At 51.6% G+C, this 21,903-nt stretch overlaps 1 protein-coding gene across 2 annotated transcripts; it reads right to left on the bottom strand.

The window, feature by feature from the left end:
- Positions 1-7,510: 7,510 nt before the first annotated feature.
- Positions 7,511-14,626, bottom strand: SELENOW (selenoprotein W). Of its 2 annotated transcripts, none has more exons than XM_063600445.1 (6): positions 14,337-14,626; positions 12,409-12,433; positions 12,240-12,293; positions 11,976-12,050; positions 11,770-11,868; positions 7,511-7,907 (listed from the first exon to the last, which is right to left on the bottom strand). In XM_063600445.1, the coding sequence occupies exons 1-5, from the start codon at positions 14,381-14,383 to the stop codon at positions 11,788-11,790; spliced, it is 282 nt and encodes a 93-aa protein (XP_063456515.1). In that variant the 5' UTR covers positions 14,384-14,626; the 3' UTR covers positions 7,511-7,907; positions 11,770-11,787. The 2 variants fall into 2 exon arrangements, with proteins under 2 accessions (XP_063456515.1, XP_063456516.1); XM_063600446.1 differs by having other exon boundaries at positions 7,511-8,255; positions 14,337-14,523.
- Positions 14,627-21,903: the final 7,277 nt, after the last annotated feature.

Here is a 21,903-nt window from a genome sequence, read left to right as displayed (position 1 = left end):
AAGTGATCCTTCCACCTCAGCCTCCCAAGTAGCTAAGACTACAGGTGCACACCACCATGCCCAGCCAATTTTTTTTATTTTTTGTAGAGACAGGGTCTTGCTATGTTGCCCAGGATGCTCTTGAACTCTCGGGTTCAAGTGATACTCTTGCCTCAGCCTCCCAAAGTGTTGGGATTACAGGCATGAGCCACCGCACCTAGCCAGTTGCATACATTTATCAAAGCAATTATACTGAACACTTAAGACAAGTGTGTTTTATCTAATGTAAAGAAAGCATCTATCTTTAAAAGTTGATGTTTTAAAACTCTGTGAATTGGGCCTGGCGCGCTGGCTCATACCTGTAATCCCAGCACTTTGGGAGGCCGAGGCGGGCAGATCACCTGAGGTCGGGAGTTTGAGAACAGCCTGACCAACATGGAGAAACCCCGTCTCTACTACAAATACAAAATCAGCTGGGCGTGGTGACACATGCCTGTAACCCCAGCTACTCGGGAAGCTGAGGCAGGAGAATTGCTTGAACCTGGGAGGCAGAGGTTGCAGTGAGCAGAAATCGTGCCATTGCACTCCAGCCTGGGCAACAAGAGCGGAACTCCATCTCAAAAAATAAAATAAAATAAAAATAAATAAATATAAAATAAAAAATTAGCTGAGTGTGGTGGTGCGTGCCTGTAGTCTCAGCTACTTGGGGGGCTGAGGCAGGAGAATCTCTCGAACCCAGGAGGCAGAAGTTGCAGTGAGCCGAAATCATGCCACTGCACTCCAGCCTAGGTGACAGAGTGAGACTCCATCTCAAAAAAAAAAAAACTCTGTGAATTTTTAATATGAAAGATTTTTTGGTGAAAGGGAGGGTTTGGAGAAGGGTTAGATGAGTCAAATCATGTAAATCTTAACACTGATTATGGTCAGTGATCAACAAACCATATCTGCCATTATTATAGCTAATAATAGCATCACATACAGAATGTTCTTGGTCTTTTTCTGTCAGTCTCTCTCTTTTTTTTTTTTTTTTTGAGATAAAGTCTCTCTCTGTCACCCAGGGGCTAGAGTGCAGTGATGCAGTCTCAGCTCAGTGCAACCTCTGCCTCCCAGTTTCAAGTAATTCTCCTGCCTCAGCCTCCCAAGTAGCTGGGAACACAGGCACATACCACCATGCCATTTTTGTGTTTTTAGTAGAGTCGGGGTTTCACCATGTTGGCTAGGCTGGTCTTGAACTCCTGACCTCCAGTGATCCAACCACCTTGGCCTCCCAAAGTGCTGGGATTACAGGCGTGAGCCACCTCACCTGGCCCACATCTTCTTCAATTATCTTGTTGTTGTTGTTGTTGTTGTTTCGTTTGTTTGTTTGTTTGTTTTTTGAGTCAGGGTCTCACTCTGTCGCCCAGGCTGGAGTGCAATGGGTGTGATCTCAGCTCACTGTAACCTCCACCTCCTGGGCTCAAGGGATCCTCCCACCTCAGCCTCCCGAGTGGCTGGGACCACAGGCGCATGCCACCACGCCTGGCTAATCTTTTGTATTTTTGGTAGGAACAGGGTTTTTTCACATTGCCCAGGCTGGTCTCGAACTCCTGACCTCCAGAGACCCTCCCATTTCAACCTCCCAGTGTTGAGATTACAGGCGTGAATCACTGAGCCCGGGCTCATTTTTCAATACGCATCCAGTGACCATGTAAGTACTGTTAACCCACTCTGGTGGGGGTGGGAGGACTGTTCCCTCTATACCATCCCCTCCTCGTCCACCACCCCGCCCTCCCACTGCCCGCCGTCAGATGGAAGCACCCCCACCTCTTCTTTCTGCTACTCTGCCTCTCTGCTGCCCCCTGGTGGCAATCCTTGCCCTTGGGTCTCCCCAGCGCTGGTTCTCTGACCCTGTCCTGGTCCCATTTAGCAAGTGTCCCAATCCTCTTAAGCCAGGCCAGTCTCAGCAGAGCAGAGAGAGAATTAGATCCGATTTGGAGGCAGGAGCCACCCGACAGGCTACTGGGGGAGGGGGCGGGGACAGAGAGTTTGGATAGAACAAAAGCCCCTCCTGCTTTGGGAGGTCGAAGCGGGCAAATCGCTGGAGCCCAGGAATTCGAGACCAGCCAGGCAACATAGCAAGACCCCGTTTCTATAATAATATTTTTTAAAAGAAAAGAAAAGAAACCAAAGGCTGAACAACTTGAGCTTACAAAGAAGAGCTGCAATGAATTGAAAGACGTCAGATGCATGAAAGTCCATTGGTTCACAATGGTCCTCAAAAAAGAAAGAAAAAAAAACTAGAGAAAGTTGTTGAGGCTCCAATTTAATATTCTGAAAACTGCTAAATTAAAAAGAATCTCCTGGCCAGGCGCAGTGTGGCTCACGCCTGTATGGCCGGGCACAGTGACTCACACCTGTAATCCCAGCACTCTGGGAGGCCGAGGTGGGTGGATCACCTGAGGTGAGGAATTTGAGACCAGCCTGGCCAACATGGTGAAACCCTGTCTCTACTAAAAATACAGAAAAAGGCCAAGTGCGGTGGTTAACGTGTGTAATCCCAGCACTTTGGGAGGCCGAAGCGGGCGGATAACAAGATCAAGAGATCGAGACCATCCTGGCCAACATGGTGAAACCCCATCTCTACTAAAAATACAAAAATTAGCCGGGCGTAGTGGCGCATGCCTGTAATCCCAGCTACTCGGGAGGCTGAGGCAGGAGAATCGCTTGAACCCAGGAGGCGGAGGTTGCGGTGAGCCGAGATCTTGCCACTGCACTCCAGCCTGGGGGACAGAGCAAGACTCCGTCTCAAAAAAAGAAAAAAGAAAAAAAAAGAGTTTAACTGGATTATTTGTAACACAAAAGTTAAATGCTTGAGGGGATAGATAACTCATTTACCCTGATGTTATTAGTATGCATTGGATGCCTGCATCAAAATAGCCCATGTCCCCCATAAATATATACACCTACTATGTACCTAGAAAAATTTTAATTTTTTTTTTTTTTTTTTTTTTTGTCACTCTGTCACCCAGGCTGGAGTGCAGTGGCGCGATCTCAGCTCACTACAACCTCCGCCTCCCGACTTCAAGCGATTCTCCTGCCTCAGCCTCCCGAGTAGCTGGGAGCTACGACGCCCGGCTCATTTTTGCATTTTTAGTAAAGACGGGGTTTCACCATGTTGGCCAGACTGGTCTAGATCTCTTGACCTCGTGATCCGCCCTCTTCGGCCTCCCAAAGCGCTGGGATTACAGGCGTAAGCCACCGCGCACGGCTAAATTTTAATTTTCAAGTTTTAAAAAGAAAGTGTCATGTCACCAATTCAAAGATGGTGATTCACCTGACTACCCTAAATCTAGATGACCGGAAGTGATTCCTGCTGACCCCCCGGGATTCCACAGTGATTCCTGGTCTTCCGCGGTGATCCGAGGTGAACTGAGAAGATGCAGTTCTCAGACATGGCCACATGCTGTCGCTGTTAGAAAGGAATTCACGGTGTCTCCCCTTTTCAGGCTGGGTGATGTTCAGGCTGAATTCTTTGAAGGTGTGAATTGTCTTGATTACGCCAAAATCAGATGGTGGCGTTTTCATGCATACGGTACGAGTAAAATAAGAGCCCTGGTAGATATTTGTAGTGCTCACCAAGTTTTCAAGTTCTCATCCCTTTCCTAAACATAGGAAGACTAAGTTCCCCAGCCAAGTTCTGCAGGTAGGCAGGGGTTTCGTGGTAGGGGTTCTCAAAGTGGGCGGGGCTGTGTAACTGGTTCTGGCCAATGGGCTGTGACGAAAGCTGATGCGCATCACTTCCTGGCTGATGCTTTTAGCAGCCAATGCCTGCTCTGAAGGCCGAAGCGGGAAAGATCGCTTGAGGCCAGGTTCGAGACCAGCCTGAGCAACATAGCAAGGCCTCCCACCCCGCCCCATCCTCGCCCAGTTCCCCAACAAAATGAAAAAAAGTAAATTAGCTGGAAGTGGTGGTGCGCTTGTAGTCCCAGCTACTACGGAGGCTGAGGTGGCAAGATCGCTTGAGCCCAGGACTTCCAGGCTGCAGTGAACCGTGATCATGCCACTAACACTCCAGCCGGGGCGACACAGCGATACCTTCGTCTCTTTAAAAAAAAGAAAAGCAGGTCGGGAACGGTGGCTCACATCTGTAATCCAGCACTTTGGGAGGCCAAGGAGGGTGGATCACCAGGTCAAGACTTTGAGACCAGCCTGGCCAACATGGTGAAACCTCGTCTCTACTAAAAATACAAAACTTAGCTGGGCGTGGTGACGTGCGCCTGTAGTCCCACCTGGTCAGGAGGCTGAGGCAAGAGAATCGCTTGAACCCCGGAGGTGGAGGTTGCAGAGAACCAAGATCATGCCACTGGACTCCAGCCTGGGCAACAGAGCAAGACTCTGTCTCAAAAAAAAAAAAATGAAAGAAAAGAGAAAAGAAAAGCCAATGCAAGATTGCCTACGCTGTCTCCGCTCTGTCTACTAAAGCTGCTTTGGGGCCAGGTGCAGCAACAGAATAACAGAATTGCACAGTCCGATAACAACTAGCCACATATTACATGGGTTGAATGTTATTTTTTTCTTTCTTTTTTTTTTTTTTTCGAGACAGGCACTCACTCTGTCGCCCAGGCTGGAGTGCAGTGGTGCCATCACAGATCACTGCAGCCTCGACCTCCCGGGCTCAAGCAATCCTCCCACCTCAGCCTCCCAAGAAGCTGACATTACAGGCATGCACCACCATGCCCAGCTGTTTTTTGTAGAGACAGGTTCTCACTATGTTGCCCAGGCTGGTCTCAAACTCCAGGGCTCAAGTGATCCTCCCAGCTCAGCCTCCCAAAGTGCTGGGATTCCAGGCGTGAGCCACTGCACCCGGCCAAATATAATCATTCAGTTCCTTGGTCGTGTCACATTTCAAGTTGTCACCAGTAACATGAAGTCAGTTGCTATGGTGTTGGGCAGGGCAGATATAGAAAAATTCCATCGTGCTAGCCGGCATGGTGGCTCACGCCTGTAATCCCACCACTTTGGGAGGCCGAGGTGGGTGGACCACCTGAGGTTAGGCGTTTGAGACCAACCTGGCCAACGTGGTGAAACCCATCTCTACTAAAAATACATTAAAAAAAAAAATTAGCCAGGCATGGTGGCTACAGGCAGGCGCCTGTAATCTCAGCTACTTGGGAGACTGAGGCAGAACAATTGCTTGAACCCGGGAGGTAGAGGTTGCAGTGAGCCAAGGTCCCACCATTGCACTCCAGCCTGGGCAACAAGAGTGAAACTCCATCTCAAAAAAACAAAAAAAGGGAAAAATTCCATCGTGCAGAAAGTTCTATTGGACAACATTGCGCTAGATTCCTGACTAGAAGCAGGAGAACTGTTGCTCTGGAGAGGGCTTTGCATGTGCTGTGTTCATCCATGGAGATTTAGGTTCGTTTAGATTTAGGTTCCCACTGAAGCATAAGCCAACCTAGCCCAGCCCTGCCAGAATTCTTGCTTAAACAAAGAACTGAAAAGTCTTGTGTCATTTAAATGATGAACGGGTGCCACAGTGTGTCTTGGCTAACAGGTGGAGTGCTGACAGCTGAGGATGTTGATACTGGGCTAACCCCAAATGTCAAGACCAGTTGGCAAATGGGATTACGGTCAACCTCCATTGAGTCTCAGATGTTCAGATGCCACTCTCTGTGATCTCTCTCTACCTAGCTTAGAACTACACCACCAGGGCCGGGTGCGGTGGCTCACGCCTGTAATTCCAGCACTTTAGGAGGCCGAGGCGGGGGGATCGCCTGAGGTCAGGAGTTTGAGACCAGTCTGGCCAACATGGTGAAACCCCATCTCTACTTGAAAAAAGAAAAACAACACACACACACACACACACACACACACACACACACAAAATTAGACAGGCTCCGTGGCTCACGCCTGTAATCCCAGCATTTTGGGAGGCCAAAGGAGGAGGATCACTTGAGGCCAGGAGTTTGAGACCACCTGGGCAAAATAGCAAGACCCCATCTCTAAAAAAAAAAAAAAAAAAAGAGCCAGGCATGATGGCATGTGCCTGTGATTCCAGATACACAGGAGGCTGAAGCAGGAGGATCACTTGAGCCCAGGAGGTCGAGGCTGCAGTGAGCCATGATCCTACCACAGCATTCTAGCCTGGGTGACAGAGAACCTGTCTTAGAAAAAAAATAAAGAACTATACCGCCAAAAGACTGTCATACTAAGAAAATCCTCAGAATCATTAGAAATGAAGTCATGCGGGGGCTTGTTTCTTGTTGCTATTGTTCATTTGGTTTGGGGTTATTTTTGTTTTTTGAGACAGTGTCTCACCGTGTCGCCCAGGCTGGAGTGCAGTGGCACAATCTCAGCTCACTGCAACCTCTGCTTCCCAGGTTGAAGCGGTTCTCAACCTAGTGGCAGGTGGCGAGTAGCTGGGATTACAGGCACCTGCCACCACACCTGGGCTAATTTTAGTAGAGGTGGGGTTTCACCATGTTGCCCAGGCTGGTCTCGAACTCTTGGCCTCAAGCAATCCGCTCACCTTGGCCTCCCAAAGTGCCGGATTACAAGCGTGAGCCACTGCACCCGGCCTCTTGTTGCTATTGTTGATGGCTGTCTTGTGTTTCCCAGATGTCACTGAGCAGAGATCCATGGAATGTGGTGGGTTTCAGGAGTCAGCAGCATTTGACTTGGGGGAGGAACAATTTTATTTCTGTCCTCCCAGAATGAGTGGGTCAAGGTTTGAGAGTGAAACAGTTTAGAATTGTACCTGATTTGAGGAAAGTGTCCATGCACTTCATGGCTATCAATAGTTACAAAAACAGCCGGGCATGGTGGCTCATGCCTATAATCCCAGCACTTTGGGAGGCCAAGGCGGGCGGATCCCCTGAGGTCAGGAGTTCAAGACGAGCCTGGCCAACATGGTGAAACCCTGTCTCTATTACAAAATCCAAAAATTAGGTCCGGCGCGGTGGCTCATACCTGTAGTCCCAGCACTTTGGGAGGCCGAGGCGGGAGGGTCACAAGGTCAGGAGTTTGAGACCAGTCTGGCCAACATGGTGAAACCCCATCTCTACTAAAAATACAAAAAATTAGCTGGGTGTGGTGGCGGGCACCTGTAATTCCAGCTACATGGGAGGCTGAGGCAGGAGAATCGCTGGAACCCGGGAGGCGGAGGTTGCAGTGAGCCAAGATCGCACCACTGCACTCCAGCCTGGGCGACAGAACAAGACTCCGTCTCAAAAAAAAAAAAAAAGAAAGAAAGAAAAAGAAAAAGATTAGCCAGGCATAGCAGTGCACACCTGTGGTCCCAGCTACTCAGGAAGCTGAGACGGGAGAATCACTTGAACCCAGGAGAGGGACACTGCAGTAAGCTGGGATCGCACCACTGCACTCCAGAGCAAGACTGTCTTAAAAAATAACAACCTCAGCATTGCTGTAAGGTGCTTCCCTACAGAGGGTTGGTGCACTGAGCACTCAACACGTGGTTGCTAATTTCTGGGACGGGGTCCTGGAGGGAGGAGGCACAGGGGTAAAACAAGATACACTCCTCACAGGCACATTCGGTTAAATTCGTCCAATATTTATTGAATCGTGAACGGTTGCAAACGTTGCCACAATCAGAAACCCACCCATCCTGATGCCTCTCTTGGCTTCCCCTTGAGAAGGATGCCTGAGGCAGGATGTCCCCCCAAGCTCCAGGGGACAACTGGGGAAGACATGGGGTATGCAAAGAGATATGATGAAACCACGGGACAGGAGGAGGGTGGGGTGGGGTGGATTCCGGGGAAGACACATACACACAGACTCTCCCGCTCAGAGGCAAAGACCGGGGGCGTCAATCTCTGCCCCCAACAGCAGCCACAAGAACATCAGGGAAAGACCAGGTGTCCACAAGACTTTTCAGTCCTTCCTATCATGAAGCGTCTGCTGAGAGGGGCTGGGTCAAGGTCCCTGGACTGTGGAGAGAAAAAGAGGTGGTTGGGGTAGGGAGTCAGTTTGCAGGAACAGAGGCCAGGCGTGGGGCCCATGTCAAAAGGAAGAAAGATAGCCAGGTGTGGTGGCTCACGTCTGTAATCCCAGCACTTTGCGAGGCTGAGGCGGGCGGATCACTTGAGCCCAGGAGTTTGAGACCAGTCTGGGCAACATGGTGAAAAAAACCCATCTCTACAAAAACTAGAAAAATTAGCTGGGCGTGATGGTGCACAACTGTAGTCCCAGCTACTTGGGAGGCTGTGGCAGGAGAATCGCTTGAGCCTGGGAGGTGGAGGTTGTAGTGAGCTGAGATCGCGCCACTGCACTCCAGCCTGGGTGACAGAACGAGACTCTGTCTCAAAAAAAAATAGAATTCAAAGCCTGCCTGGTGGCACCCCACCCCACGCTCAACAGCAACAGTCCACAATGCATTCAGCTGATGCAGCTTTGGAATTAGGCAATTCCATTTTTCTTTTCCTTTATGTTAGAGGGATTTGCTTTGTTTCAGACCTGCACATAAGGCAAGATATCGTTTCTGCATTACTTCAAATTGGCACGTCCCAATTCACATTGAACATGACCTCATTCTGCTCTGGTGAAGAATTTTAGGAAATGGAACTTGAGTTTAACGCATTTGAAAACTAGTTTTCTGGCACAAGGCACACTGGGAGCTGGTACTTGGGTCCACAGTGTGTTGGGATGGGATACTCTGTTCTAGATCAACATGGAATGGGAACTGGTGCTGAAGTTTAGAGGGGAGTAAAAAGTATGGCCAGGCGCAGTGGCTCACGCCTATAATCCCAGCACTTCGGGAGGCGGAAGCAGGCGGATCACCTGAGGTCAAGAGTTCAAAACCAGCCTGGCTAACACAGTGAAACCCCGTCTCTACTAAAAAATACAAAAAATTAGCCAGGCGTGGTGGCAGGCGCTTGTAGTCCCAGCTACTTGGGAGGCTGAGGCAGCAGAATGGCGTGAACCCGGGAGGCGGAGCTTGCAGTGAGCCGAGATCATGCCACTGCACTCCAGCCTGGACGACAGAGACTCCGTCTTAAAAAAAAAAAAAAAAAAAAATTTGCCCAGCATGGTGGCAGACATCTGTAATTCCAGCTACTCAGGAGGCTGAGACACAAGAATCCCTTGAACCCAGGAGGCAGATGTTGCAGTGAGCCGAGATCACGCTACTGTACTCCAGCCTGGGCGACAGAGCGAGACTCCACCTCAAAAAATAAACTATGCTCCAGGCCCTGCAGTGCCAGAGACCAGAAAAAGGGCTAGTAACTGTTCTAGAATGGGCTGGGTTTCAAGCTTATCTGGACCATACTGGCTTACAAACTGGAAAATCAGACTCAGAAGGTGCTGGAAAGTAGTTCTTTGTTCCTGAGGTTCATATAGAAATTGCCACTTGTTCCACAATGTATTAGGCTGGAAACAATACTTGGTTCAGAGTGCATAAGGAGGCCAAGCACGGTGGCTCACGCCTGTAATCCCAACACTTTGGGAGGCCAAGGCAGGTGGATCACCTGAAGACCAGCCTGGCCAACAGGATCAGACCTACTAAAAATACAAAAATTAGCCGGACATAGTGGCATGTGCCTGTAATCCCAGCTACTTGGGAGGCTGAGACAGGAGAATTGCTTGAACTCGGGAGGCAGAGGCTGCAGTGAGCCAAGATCGCGCCACTGCACTCCAGCCCGGGAGACAGAGCAAGACTCCATTTCAAAAAAAAAGAAAGAAAGAAAGAAAGAAAAACAGTGATAAGGAACCAGTAGCCAACTCCAGGAACGAGTGGTCAATTCTAGTGCTTAGGAGCTGGTTCACATTTTTCAATTGCTGGGTTGGGAAGGGGGGCTCAGGTTTACAGTGTGTTGGGAGCTGGTGGTGTATTTCATTCTCGGCTCTATGGGGAGAACTGGGAGTCAGCTCTAGGGGTTTTTTGGAGCAGACAATCCATTCTAGAGTTAGCATTTGTTTCTAGAGCATTCTTGGACTCATGTTCAGTTCCAAAGTGGGTAAGTTTCTGGAGCTGGATCAGGTCTGGAATATTCCTAGAACTAATTCTCAGGTTCAGAGCCCGGTGATAATTAGTGACCTACTCGAAATTGTGGAGCAAGGAAATTCTGTCTCAAAACATGCTGGGAACTTGGCCGGATGCTGTCACATGACCTGCTGGGTTGGGAACTGTTTCTTGGCAATGGGACAAAGACCTAGAGTTCCGGATTCTGAACCATTGGGTTGCTAGCACTTTTCATTCCCAAACCAGGAGAGCTGTTTTAGGGCAGCCCTCTGACCCCACCACCAACTCAGCTGTCATCTTGCATACCCCATCTCAGCTGTCATCCTGCATACCTCTGACCCTATCTCAGCCGTCATCCTGCACACCTCTGACCCCATCTCAGCCGTCATCCTGCACACCTCTGACCCATCACCATCTCAGCCGTCATCCTGCACACCTCTGACCCATCACCATCTCAGCCGTCATCCTGCACACCTCTGACCCATCACCATCTCAGCCGTCGTCCTGCACACCTCTGACCCATCACCATCTCAGCCGTCGTCCTGCACACCTCTGACCCATCACCATCTCAGCCGTCGTCCTGCACACCTCTGACCCATCACCATCTCAGCCGTCGTCCTGCACACCTCTGACCCATCACCATCTCAGCCGTCGTCCTGCACACCTCTGACCCATCACCATCTCAGCCGTCGTCCTGCACACCTCTGACCCATCACCATCTCAGCCGTCGTCCTGCACACCTCTGACCCATCACCATCTCAGCCGTCGTCCTGCACACCTCTGACCCATCACCATCTCAGCCGTCGTCCTGCACACCTCTGACCCATCACCATCTCAGCCGTCGTCCTGCACACCTCTGACCCATCACCATCTCAGCCGTCGTCCTGCACACCTCTGACCCATCACCATCTCAGCCGTCGTCCTGCACACCTCTGACCCATCACCATCTCAGCCGTCGTCCTGCACACCTCTGACCCATCACCATCTCAGCCGTCGTCCTGCACACCTCTGACCCATCACCATCTCAGCCGTCGTCCTGCACACCTCTGACCCATCACCATCTCAGCCGTCGTCCTGCACACCTCTGACCCATCACCATCTCAGCCGTCGTCCTGCACACCTCTGACCCATCACCATCTCAGCCGTCGTCCTGCACACCTCTGACCCATCACCATCTCAGCCGTCGTCCTGCACACCTCTGACCCATCACCATCTCAGCCGTCGTCCTGCACACCTCTGACCCATCACCATCTCAGCCGTCGTCCTGCACACCTCTGACCCATCACCATCTCAGCCGTCGTCCTGCACACCTCTGACCCATCACCATCTCAGCCGTCGTCCTGCACACCTCTGACCCATCACCATCTCAGCCGTCGTCCTGCACACCTCTGACCCATCACCATCTCAGCCGTCGTCCTGCACACCTCTGACCCATCACCATCTCAGCCGTCGTCCTGCACACCTCTGACCCATCACCATCTCAGCCGTCGTCCTGCACACCTCTGACCCATCACCATCTCAGCCGTCGTCCTGCACACCTCTGACCCATCACCATCTCAGCCGTCGTCCTGCACACCTCTGACCCATCACCATCTCAGCCGTCGTCCTGCACACCTCTGACCCATCACCATCTCAGCTGTCATCCTGCACACCTCTGACCCCATCTCAGTTGTCGTCCTCCACCAACCGGGTCTAACTTTATCCCGCTCGCTCTGGGGACACACGTGATGTCCCCCCCATCTCCCAGGCTCTCCACCCTGGGCCAAGGAGTCAGAGCATGGGGCAGGGAGAAGATCCAAAGGGTGGTGTCCCTGTCTAGTGGGCCCCCTCACCTCTGCCTTCAGGGCGCATTAGCCCTGAGCCAAGGCGGCTTTGATGGCGGCCACCAACTTCAGAAACTTGCTTTCTGTGTCCACGTAGCCATCGCCTTTCTAGGGAGGGGAGGAAGAGGGAAGGGGTGAGCTGGGACCAAGACACCAACCTCAGCCCCAACCCCATGCTAGCCCCAAAACCAGGCAGGACGGACAGACAGACATACCTTCTTAGAGTGAATCAACTTCCCGGCTACCATCACTTCAAAGAACCCGGTGGCCTGGGGAGTTCCCTCGCCGCACTGAGGAAAGGGGGTAGGGGAGATGTTGGAGGGGCTAAGATGTCCTCTTGGGGAGACCCTCCCCTTCCCAGGGGGATGAGAACATGGGTGAAGGGCGTAGGGCTGACCTAACCCCCTGCAGTGCCACCCAGGCCTAACGGACCGACACAGTGGCTGTGCTCAAGTCTTTCTCCCCATCCCAAGACTCACGATGTCCAGGCGGCCAGGGAACTCATCTTCTAACTTCTTCTTGAGCTGAAGATACTGAAAACGCGGTGACAGGTCACAGCAGGGGTCATACCAGTCAGCCCCCTCCCGATATGCACTCTACCCCTCCCCAGCTCCCAGGAATGTCCCCCCGGGCATCCACTCTGCTTACCTTGGACTTGTAGCCTCAAGCGCCACTGGTAGGAGAGTCCAAGACATTGGGGCCCAGGGGAGAGAGGGAGAAGTGGGGGATCGGGGAGAGGAGGGTAGAGACAGGCGGTGTGGGGAGAGAGCAAGATGGGGCCAGGAAGAAATAAAGAGGAACACAGATGACCAAGCAGAAGAGGTGACAGATGCCCTCAAGAGAGAAGACAGGCACCAGCCAGGCAGAGTTTTGGGACGCAGCACAGGGGGTGGCGCGGGGACACACAGAGACACACAGAAAACCAACACCAAGCAAGAGACAGAGAAGGGGGAGGGGAAAAAGGGGAGAGAGGAGACAAGGAGACCACAAATACGAGAGACGGGGACGGGGGAAAACCAGGAGAACTGGATTAGGAGAAGAACAGCACACGTAAGGTCCCCACCCACTCCCTGTACCCACCACCCTCACCCACAGCCCTCGCAGCACTCCAAGGAAAACCCTGCGGCTCCTGGATTCTTACACCACGCCCAGCTAATTTTTGTATTTTCACCATGTTGGCCAGGCTGGTCTCGAACTCCTAACCTCAGGGGATCGGCCCGCCCCAGCCTCCCAAAGTGCTGAGATTACAGGCAGGAGCCACCGCACCCGGCCCCGCAGCTCCTAGATTCTGAACACCTTCCCAGTCCCCAGGGTGAAGTGAAATACAGGCTCACCCAACCCCCACAGCAGGCTATTTCGGGACTGGAATCTGGTGCACAGGCCTGGTAGGCGTCTCAAAATGTCACTCTTGCCTCTGCTTTGTCGAGCAGGCAGAGACGTTGGAAAGCTGCCGACAAACCCAGGTTCCAGTTACCCGTCACCTGCAGTCCAGACTTGAAGCTACTGACCTGCCCCCACCCCAGTCCCAGCCTCAGTTTTCTCACCTGTAACACAGAACTAAAATTCCTCTCTTTAATTTACTTTTTTTTTTTGAGACAGAGTCTCGCTCTGCTGTCCAGGATGGAGTGCAGTGGCGCGATTTCAGCTCACTGCAACTTCCGCCTTCCGGGGTCCAGTGATCCTCCTGCCTCAGCCTCCCAAGCAGCTGCGACTACAAGAGTGCGCCACCATGCCCGGCTTTTTAAGTTTCTGTAGAGACGAGGGGGTCTCCCTGGGTTGCCCAGGCTGGTCTCGAACTCTTGGGCTCAAGCGATCCACCCGCCTCAGCCTCCCAGTGTTTGGATTACAGGCGTGATCAACGGCGCCTGGCCTAAAATTCCCCTCTCTTAAGGGATTCCTGGGAGGATAAATTCATTGAACACGTATTTATTAAATACCTACAGCATGCCACACAGTATTAGGTGCTGGGGAGTGAAGAGAACGTAATTTATATCCTATCCTATTATACCCTTCCTGAGACTTGCAGAAATTAAGCGTGTTCGGTGTTGACACAGAGCCTCCCTCTTGTCACAGACGGAAAACTGAGGCCAGAAAAGGAGTGGGGTTCGTGGTCAAGCGAACCCACTGGGCAGAGGCCAACAATTCAAGTGCTTCTGAAACACAGGCTGAGACATTCTCGAACCTTCTGGGCTCTCACTGTCCCCACCCCGCGACTGTTCGGGATATTGGGGGAGGGGAAGCCTTAGGGTGGAGGAGCCTTAGGTCCCTTTACAAAGCTGACCGCCAGCCCCTTCCCCAGCGGAGCCCCGGAGTCGGGGGTTCGAAATTGACACACACTCGTCTCAGCCCCACCTTTTATAACCCGAGATGCCCAGCGTGTCACAAGTCGAAGACGGGGCCTAGGGACGACCGCCCTCTGTTTTTCGCCCCTCCGTACGCCCACCCCACACACACCGGAATCCCTTTTCCCATACAGGGGCTCCCATGGGTCCTCTCCCCGGGGCTCCCTGACCCCGGCTCCGAGAATCGGGTCCCGGCGGGGGTCGGGGAGGGGGGCCGCTGGCCGCTGCGCTTACCAATAAACGACTCGGACGGCGAGAGCCATGGCTCGGGGCTGCCACATCCGCTGAGGAGCGGACGCCCGGGCCACACCAACCTCCCACCTAGACGCGCTAGGTCTGCGCGAGTGCGGCGGGAACCTGCGCAGAAAGGATGGAGCCTCGGCTTCCCCTGGCGCCAACCAATGCCAGGGAGGGGCGGTGGGCGGTGGGCGGAGAGGCGCCAAGGCGGAGGATAAGGAACCCGAGACCCGCCAGCCCGAGGCCCCCACACAACTCTCCTTCCCATCCTCCTGTTGGGCTAGAGAGAGTCTCGATAGAGGCAGTCCCCGGGGGAAGCCCTCCGCGCGTCCCCTCCCAGGTCCCCCCGGCCAGAATGGTACGGCCCACGGGGGCGGTGATTTACGGCTGGCCGCTCCCAACTGGACCCAGAATCAGCCTCAAGGGTGGTCTTTTCACTGCGTGGGCTTGGGGACGGCGCGGTGGGGACAGAAGCAGGGCGCGATTCTTGAGTCCCTCACCTCCCCTGGAGAGGGCGAGGGGGCGAGAGGGGAAGGTTTCGGGGTAGACCAGGTGAGGGAGGAGACAGGGAGTTGAGGGGGAGGTTTTCAGGGAGCGGTCCAGGGCCCACAGTTGCCTTATAAAGACCTGCAGCCGCAGGGCGCGGTGGCTCACGCCTGTAACCCCAGCGCTTTGGGAGGCAGAGGCAGGAATTCAAGACCAGCCTGGGCAACATAGCCAGACTGCGTCTCTACAGAATAATAATAATAATACATTAGTGGCTGGGTGCGTTGGCTCACGCCTGTAATCCCAACACTTTGGAAGGCCGAGGCGGGCGGATCACTTGAGGTCAGGAGTTCAAGACCAGCCTGGCCAACATGGAGAAACCCCGTCTCTATTAAAAATACAAAAATTAGATGGGCGTGGTGGTGCGTGCCTGTAGTCCCAGCTACTCGGAAGGCTGAGGCAGGAGAATCACTTGAACCTGGGAGGCGGAGGTTGCAGTGAGCCAAGATCAGGCCAATGCACTCCAGCCTGGGTGACAGAGCGAGACTCCATCTCAAATAAATAAATAATCAGCCGGGCGTGGTGGTATGTGCCTATAGTCCCAGGCTACTTGAGAGGCTGAGGCAGGAGGCTCGCTTGAGCCCAGGAGTTTGGAAGCTGCTGTGAGCCGTGATTGCACCACTGCACTCCAGCTTAGGCCACCAAGCAAGACCCTCTCTAAAAAAACAAAAGGCCTGCTGCGGCTGGGCACGGTGGCGCATACCTGTAATCCCAATGCTTTGGGAGGCCGAGGCAGGAGGATCGCTTGAGCCCAAGAGTCTGAGACCAGCTGGGGCAACATAGCAAGACCCCATCTCTACAAAAACTTTTAAAATTAGTCCGTGTGGTGGCATGTACCTGTACTCCCAGTTACTGGGGAGGCTGAGGTGGAAGGATCACTTTAGCCCAGGAGTTTGGGGCTGCAGTGAGCCGTGATTGTGCCACTGCCACCCCAGCCTGGACAACAGAGTAAGACACTGTCTCAAAAAAAGAAAGAAAGGAAACGGCCTGGCCAGGCACAGTGGGTCACACCTGAAATCCCAGCACTTTGGGAGGCCAGGGTGGGTGGATCACCTGAAGTCAGGAGTTCGAGACCAGCCTGGACAACATGGCGAAACCCCGTCGCTACTAAAAATATGAAAATTAGCCAGGCGTGGTGGCGCGTGCCTGTAGTCCCAGCTCTTTGGGAGGCTGAGGCAGGAGAATCACTTGAACCCAGGAGGTACAGGTTGCAGTGAGCCGAGATCACACCATTGCACTCCTGTTTGGGCGACAAGAGCAAAACTCAACTCCATCTCAAAAAGAAAAAGGAAAAGGCCTACTGCCGACCCCGGCACAGCCTGGTCATTCATTACAGAACAATAGTCACTCCCCATGAACCCTCTCCGTGCAGAGGGGATCATCATGGAAAGTGCTAGAAACAGGCAGTTGAGTTGAGGAGTGAGGGTGCAGGGGCTTATCTCTGAGCCTGTTTCTCCATTTGGAAGTTGGGTGTAATTGCCTACAGGAAATGTTCACTCATTTAACAAATAGGTACTTCATAACCACCTGCAGTCCCAGTTTCCAGGGATACAGCAATGAATAAATAAACAAAGTCCCTTCCCTCGTGGGAGTGATCTGGCAAGTAGAGACAAAGGGCAGGAAACAACATGAAAATAGCACTTCCATTAGGGGTTGATGTGAGCAGTAAGCGAGTTTATACAGGTAGGAAAAACTAGAGCTCTGACTGGCACATGGGGATAACTCAATAAACTCAGCCTGATGAGGTGGCTCACACCTGTAATCCCAGCACTTTGGGAGGCCGAGGCAGGCAGATCACCTGAGCTCAGGAGTTCAAGACCAGCCTGGCCATCATGGTGAAACCCTGTCTCTACTAAAAATACAAAAATTATCCCAATGTGGTGGTGCACACCTGTAATCCCAGCTACTTGGGAGGCTGAGGCAGGAGAATCACTTGAACCCAGGAGACAGAAGGCTGTGAGCTGAGATTGCACCACTGCACTCCAGCCTGGGCAACAGAGCGAGACTGTATCAAAAAAAAAAAAAAAAAAAAAAAAAGGTTAACTCTATCTGGGATTTCCCTGTCCCCAGATCCCCTAGTCTTTACCTCTTAGAATCCTAAGCAAAGTTCAAGTCGACTCCACCCACCTCAGTCTGATCCCCCTGATCTTGGGAGGATTTAATGAGCAAGTGCATGTAAAGCAACACAGGGCTGGGCAAAAAGTGAATGACCCACAAATAGAGCTATCTTCTGTGACTCCCAGAGCCCTCAACAAAAACTCAAACCTCTGCCTGGGCAACATAGTGAGACCCCATCTCTATAAATACAAATTATATATATAGATATGTATATACACAAAAATATATATACAAAATAAATATATACATGCCATATATATTTGTTTGTTTGTTTTTTGAGACGGAGTCTCACTCTGTTGCCCAGGCTGGAGTGCAGTGGCACGATCTCGGCTCACTGCAACCTCTGCCTCCCAGGTTCAAGCAATTCTCCTGCCTCAGCCTCCCAAGCTGGAGCTACAGGCATGCGCCACCATGCCCAGCTAATTTTTGTATTTTTAGTAGAGACAGGCTTTCATCATGTTGGCCACGCTGGTCTCCAACTCCAGACCTCAAGTGATCTGCTCACCTCGGCCTCCCAAAGTGCTGGAATTACAGGCTTTGAGAACCGGGCCCGGCCCCAGCCAATTTTTTAAAATATTTTGTAGAGACAAGGTCTTGCTATGTTGTCCAGGCTGCTCTCAAACTCCTGGGCTTAAGTGATGTTCCTGTCTCGGCCTCCCCAAGAGCAGAGATTACAGGCATGAGCTACCTCTCCAGGCTCAAATTTCCGAATTTTTTAAGGACACCAGTCATGATGGTTTAGGGACCATCCTACTCCAGTATGACCCCAACTGATTATATCTGCAACGACCCTACTTCCAGGTAAGGTCACATTCTAAAGTACGGTGGGTTAAGACTTCAATATGCCAATTTTGGGAGTGGACCCAATTCAACCCATAACAACATCATTCAGGCTGGGCGCGGTGGCTCATGCCTGTAATCCCAGCAGTTTGGGAGGCCAAGGTGGGTGGATCAGGAGGTCAGGAGTTCGAGACCAGCCTGGCCAACGTGGTGAATCCTCGTCTCTACTGAAAATACAAAAATTAGCCAGGCATGGTAGCGGGGACCTGTAGTCCCAGCTACTCCGGAGGCTGAGGCAGGAGAACGGCGTCAGCCCGGGAGGTGGAGCCTGCAGTGAGCCGAGATCGCGCCACTGCATTCTAGCCTGGGTGACAGAGCGAGACTCCGTCTCAAAAAAAAAAAAAAAAAAAAAAATAGAGATGGAGCCGGGCGTGGTGGCTCACGCCTGTAATCCCAGCACTTCAGAAGGCCAAGGCGGGCAAATTACTCGAGGCCAGGAGTTCAAGACCAGCCTGGTAACATGGCAAAACCCCATCTCTACTAAAACTAAAAAAAAAAAAAAAAAAAAAAATTAGCCGGACCTAGTGGTGCATGTCTGTTGTCCCAGCTACTCAGGAGGCTGAGGCTCGAGAATCGCTTGAACCCAGGAAGCAGAGGTTGCAGTGAGCTGAGATCATGCCACTGCACTCCAGCCTGGGTGACAGAGGGAGACTCCATCTCAAGAAAAAATGAAAACTAAAAATAAATAAAAATAAAAATAGAGATGAGGTCTCACTATGTTGCCCAGGCTGGTCTCAAACTCTTGGGCTCATGCAACCCTCCTACCTCGGCCTCCCAGAATGCTGATTACAGGCACGAGCCATCATGTCAGCCCCATGTGTTCATTTTTAGATCTGTAGGACAGTCATGGTTTTCCCTTTTTTCCCATAATTATCTTGTAACAACATTATCCTCAAGAAGGCCCTCTCTAAGCCCCTGGCTCCTCCATCGCTGGCCAAGCCACTGTGGTTGTCACAGGTCCCGTGCCCTCACTGATGTCCTCAGCACACTCTGCAAGTGGCCGGGCTCAATGCAAAAGCTCACAGGACCTTTTGTTGACCAGGCTCAGGGCTGAGAACTTGCCAGGGGCCTCAAGAGAGAAGGGACATCACTGCCTCTGCCACTGTGAACAAAAGGGCCTCTGTTGCCCAGAAATGGGGGATGCTGGAGGAATTAGTAATGACTTCTGGGCTGGGAGGCCATCCCCCTCCCCTTTTCTCTCTCTTTCACACACACAAACACACACATGACAAATGGTAACACACAAGTGATCTCCTTCACCCATTTACACAATTGCACATCCAGACAAACCCAACCCAGAGACACAACACATCAAACACCTTTATTCAGCCACACAGCTATACAAAAGCACACCTTGTTCTCAATACATGACAGCCCTGGCCAAGCGCAGTGGCTCATGCCTGTAATCCCAGCACTTTGGGAGGCCGAGGTGGGCGGATCACTTGAGGGCAGGCAGGCATTCAAGACCAGCCTGGCCAACATGGTGAAACCCCGTCTCTACTAAAAATACAAACTAGACGGGTGTGGTAGCGGGCGCCTGTAATCCCAGCTACTCGGGAGGCTGAGGCAGGAGAATCGCTTGAACCCGGGAAGCAGAGGTTGCAGTGAGCCAAGATTGCATCACTGCACTCTAACCTGGGCAACAGAGTGAGACTCTTGTCTCAAAAATAAAAAACAAACAAACAAAAAAATTCTACTACATTAGGTAGGGAGAGAATGGGCAGTTTTCACAGGTTGAAGACACAAGGCACACTCCCAACGTTTTAAAGGTTGTGAATATAAGCAAATTCCAAATGCATATTTCCAGCCCAGGAATTTTCTCTGAATTCCAAATTTTTACCTCCAACTGCCTACTTCACATCTATACTCGGGCGTCTAATGGGCATCTCAATCACGAGTTCCCATTTCTCCCCTGCACCTGCCCCACCTCTGAGCCCCTCCTTCCTCAGTCTTCCCCATCTCAGGCAATGGCAACTCTAGACCAAGTCCAGAAACCTTGGAGTCACCTTTGGCTCTTTTTTATTCCCCTTGTACCTCGGCCAGTTACGGTGGATCTACTTTCAAAATATATTCCTAGGCTGGGCGCGGTGTGACTCACACCTGTAATCCCAACACTTTGGGAGGCCGAGGCGGGCAGATCACCTGAGGTCAGGAGTTCGAGACCAGCCTGGCCAATATGGTAAAACCCCGTCTCTACTAAAAATACAAAAATTAGCTGGGCATGGTGGCCTGTAGTCCCAGCTACCCAGGAGGCTAAGGCAGGAGAATCACTTGAACCTGGGAGGCAGAGGTTGCAGTGAGCCGAGATCACGCCACTGCACTCCAGCCTGGGTGACAGAGCAAGACTCCATCTCAAAATAAATAAATAAACGATACAAACGATACACATAAGCTAAAATGTACCATTAGGGATATTTTGTGCATTGACACTGTTTTGCAGCCATCACTCCTGTCTAGCTCCAAGACATCTTCTTCACCCTAGACGTTGCCCCGTATTCATCAAGCAGCCCCTTTCCACTTCTCATCTCCCCAGGAGTCCCTGGCTCCATGAATCTGCTTTTTGCCTTAAAGGATTTGCCTGTTTTGGATATTTCACATAAATGGACTCGTACAACAGGTGACCTTTTGTATCTGACTTAGCATAACGTTTTTGGGTTTTTTGTTGTTGTTGTTTTGAGATGGAGTCTCACTCTGTCGCCCAGGCTGGAGTGCAGTGGTGCGATCTCAGCTCACTGCAACCTCCGCCTCCTGGGTTCAAGTGACTCTCCTGCCTCAGCCTCCCGAGTAGCTGGGATTACACGCGCCCACCACCACGCCTGGCTAATTTTTGTATTTTTAGTAGAGACGGGGTTTCACCATGATGGCCAGGCTGGTCTCAAACTCCTGACCTCAAGTGATCCACCTGCCTCGGCCTCCCAAAGTGCTGGGATTACAGGTGTGAGCCACTGCACCCAGCCTAGCATAACGTTTTTGAGGTTCACACACATTGTAGCACGTATCCACCTCACAGTTTTTGCATTTACTGTGCCCTCTGCCTGGAACAGTTTTCCTTCAGATAATTGCCAGTTTCTCTCCTCGTTTCCTTCATATCTTTGCTCAAATGTCACTTTTCTTTTCTTTTCTTTTCTTTTTCTTTTTTTTTTTTTTTTTTTTTTTGAGATGGAGTTTTGCTCTTGTTGCCTGGAGTGCTGGACAACAAGGCTGGAGTGTAGTGGCACAATCTCAGCTCACTGCAACCTCCGCCTCCCGGGTTCAAGCGATTCTCCTGCCTCAGCCGCCTTAGTATCTGCGATTACAGGTGCCTGCCACCACACTCAGCTAATTTTTATAAAAGTAGAGACGGGGTTTCACCATGTTGGCCAGGCTGGTCTCGAACTCCTGACCTCAGATGATCTGCCCGCCTCAGCCTCCCACCAAGTGCTGGGATTACAGGCGTGAGCCACCATGCCTGGCCAAAATGTCACTTTTCATTGTGACCTCCCCTGACATCCTATTTAAAACTGCAACCCCTCCCCCAACATTCTGTGCCCCCTCTTCCTCATGGCACTCGTCACCTCTGACATTCTATGTATCTTACCAATAATGATTTTGGTTTTTTTTTTTTTGAGACAGAGTCTTGCTCTGTTGCCCAGACTGGAGTGCAGTCACATGATCATGGCTCACTGCAGCCTTGACCTCCTGGGCTCAGGTGATCCTTCCAACTCAGCCTCCCAGGTAGCTGAGACTACAGGTGCACATCACCATGCCTGGCTAATTTTTGTATTTTTTTCATAGAGATGGAGTCTCACTATGTTGCCCAGGCCAGCGTCAAATTCCTGGGCTCACGTGATCCACCAGCCTTGGCCTCCCAAAATGCTGGAATTACAGGCATGAGCCACCACGCCCAGCCTAAGCATGATTTTTTCATGTTCTGTATCCATCTCTCCCTACTGGAATGTGCACCTCGAGTTTTTCTTTTTGGTTCTCTTTCCTGGTATGTGCCCAGAAACTAAACAATGAGTGGCACGTGACAAGCACTCAAATCCTTGTCAGATAAATGCATCTTTAGGAAAATATTTAG

The sequence above is a fragment of the Pan paniscus genome, chromosome 20 (genome assembly GCF_029289425.2).
Source record: "Pan paniscus chromosome 20, NHGRI_mPanPan1-v2.0_pri, whole genome shotgun sequence".
Lineage (NCBI taxonomy): Eukaryota > Metazoa > Chordata > Mammalia > Primates > Hominidae > Pan > Pan paniscus.
Note: the sequence above shows the minus strand (reverse complement) of the source record. Positions and strands in the feature narration are given on the sequence as shown.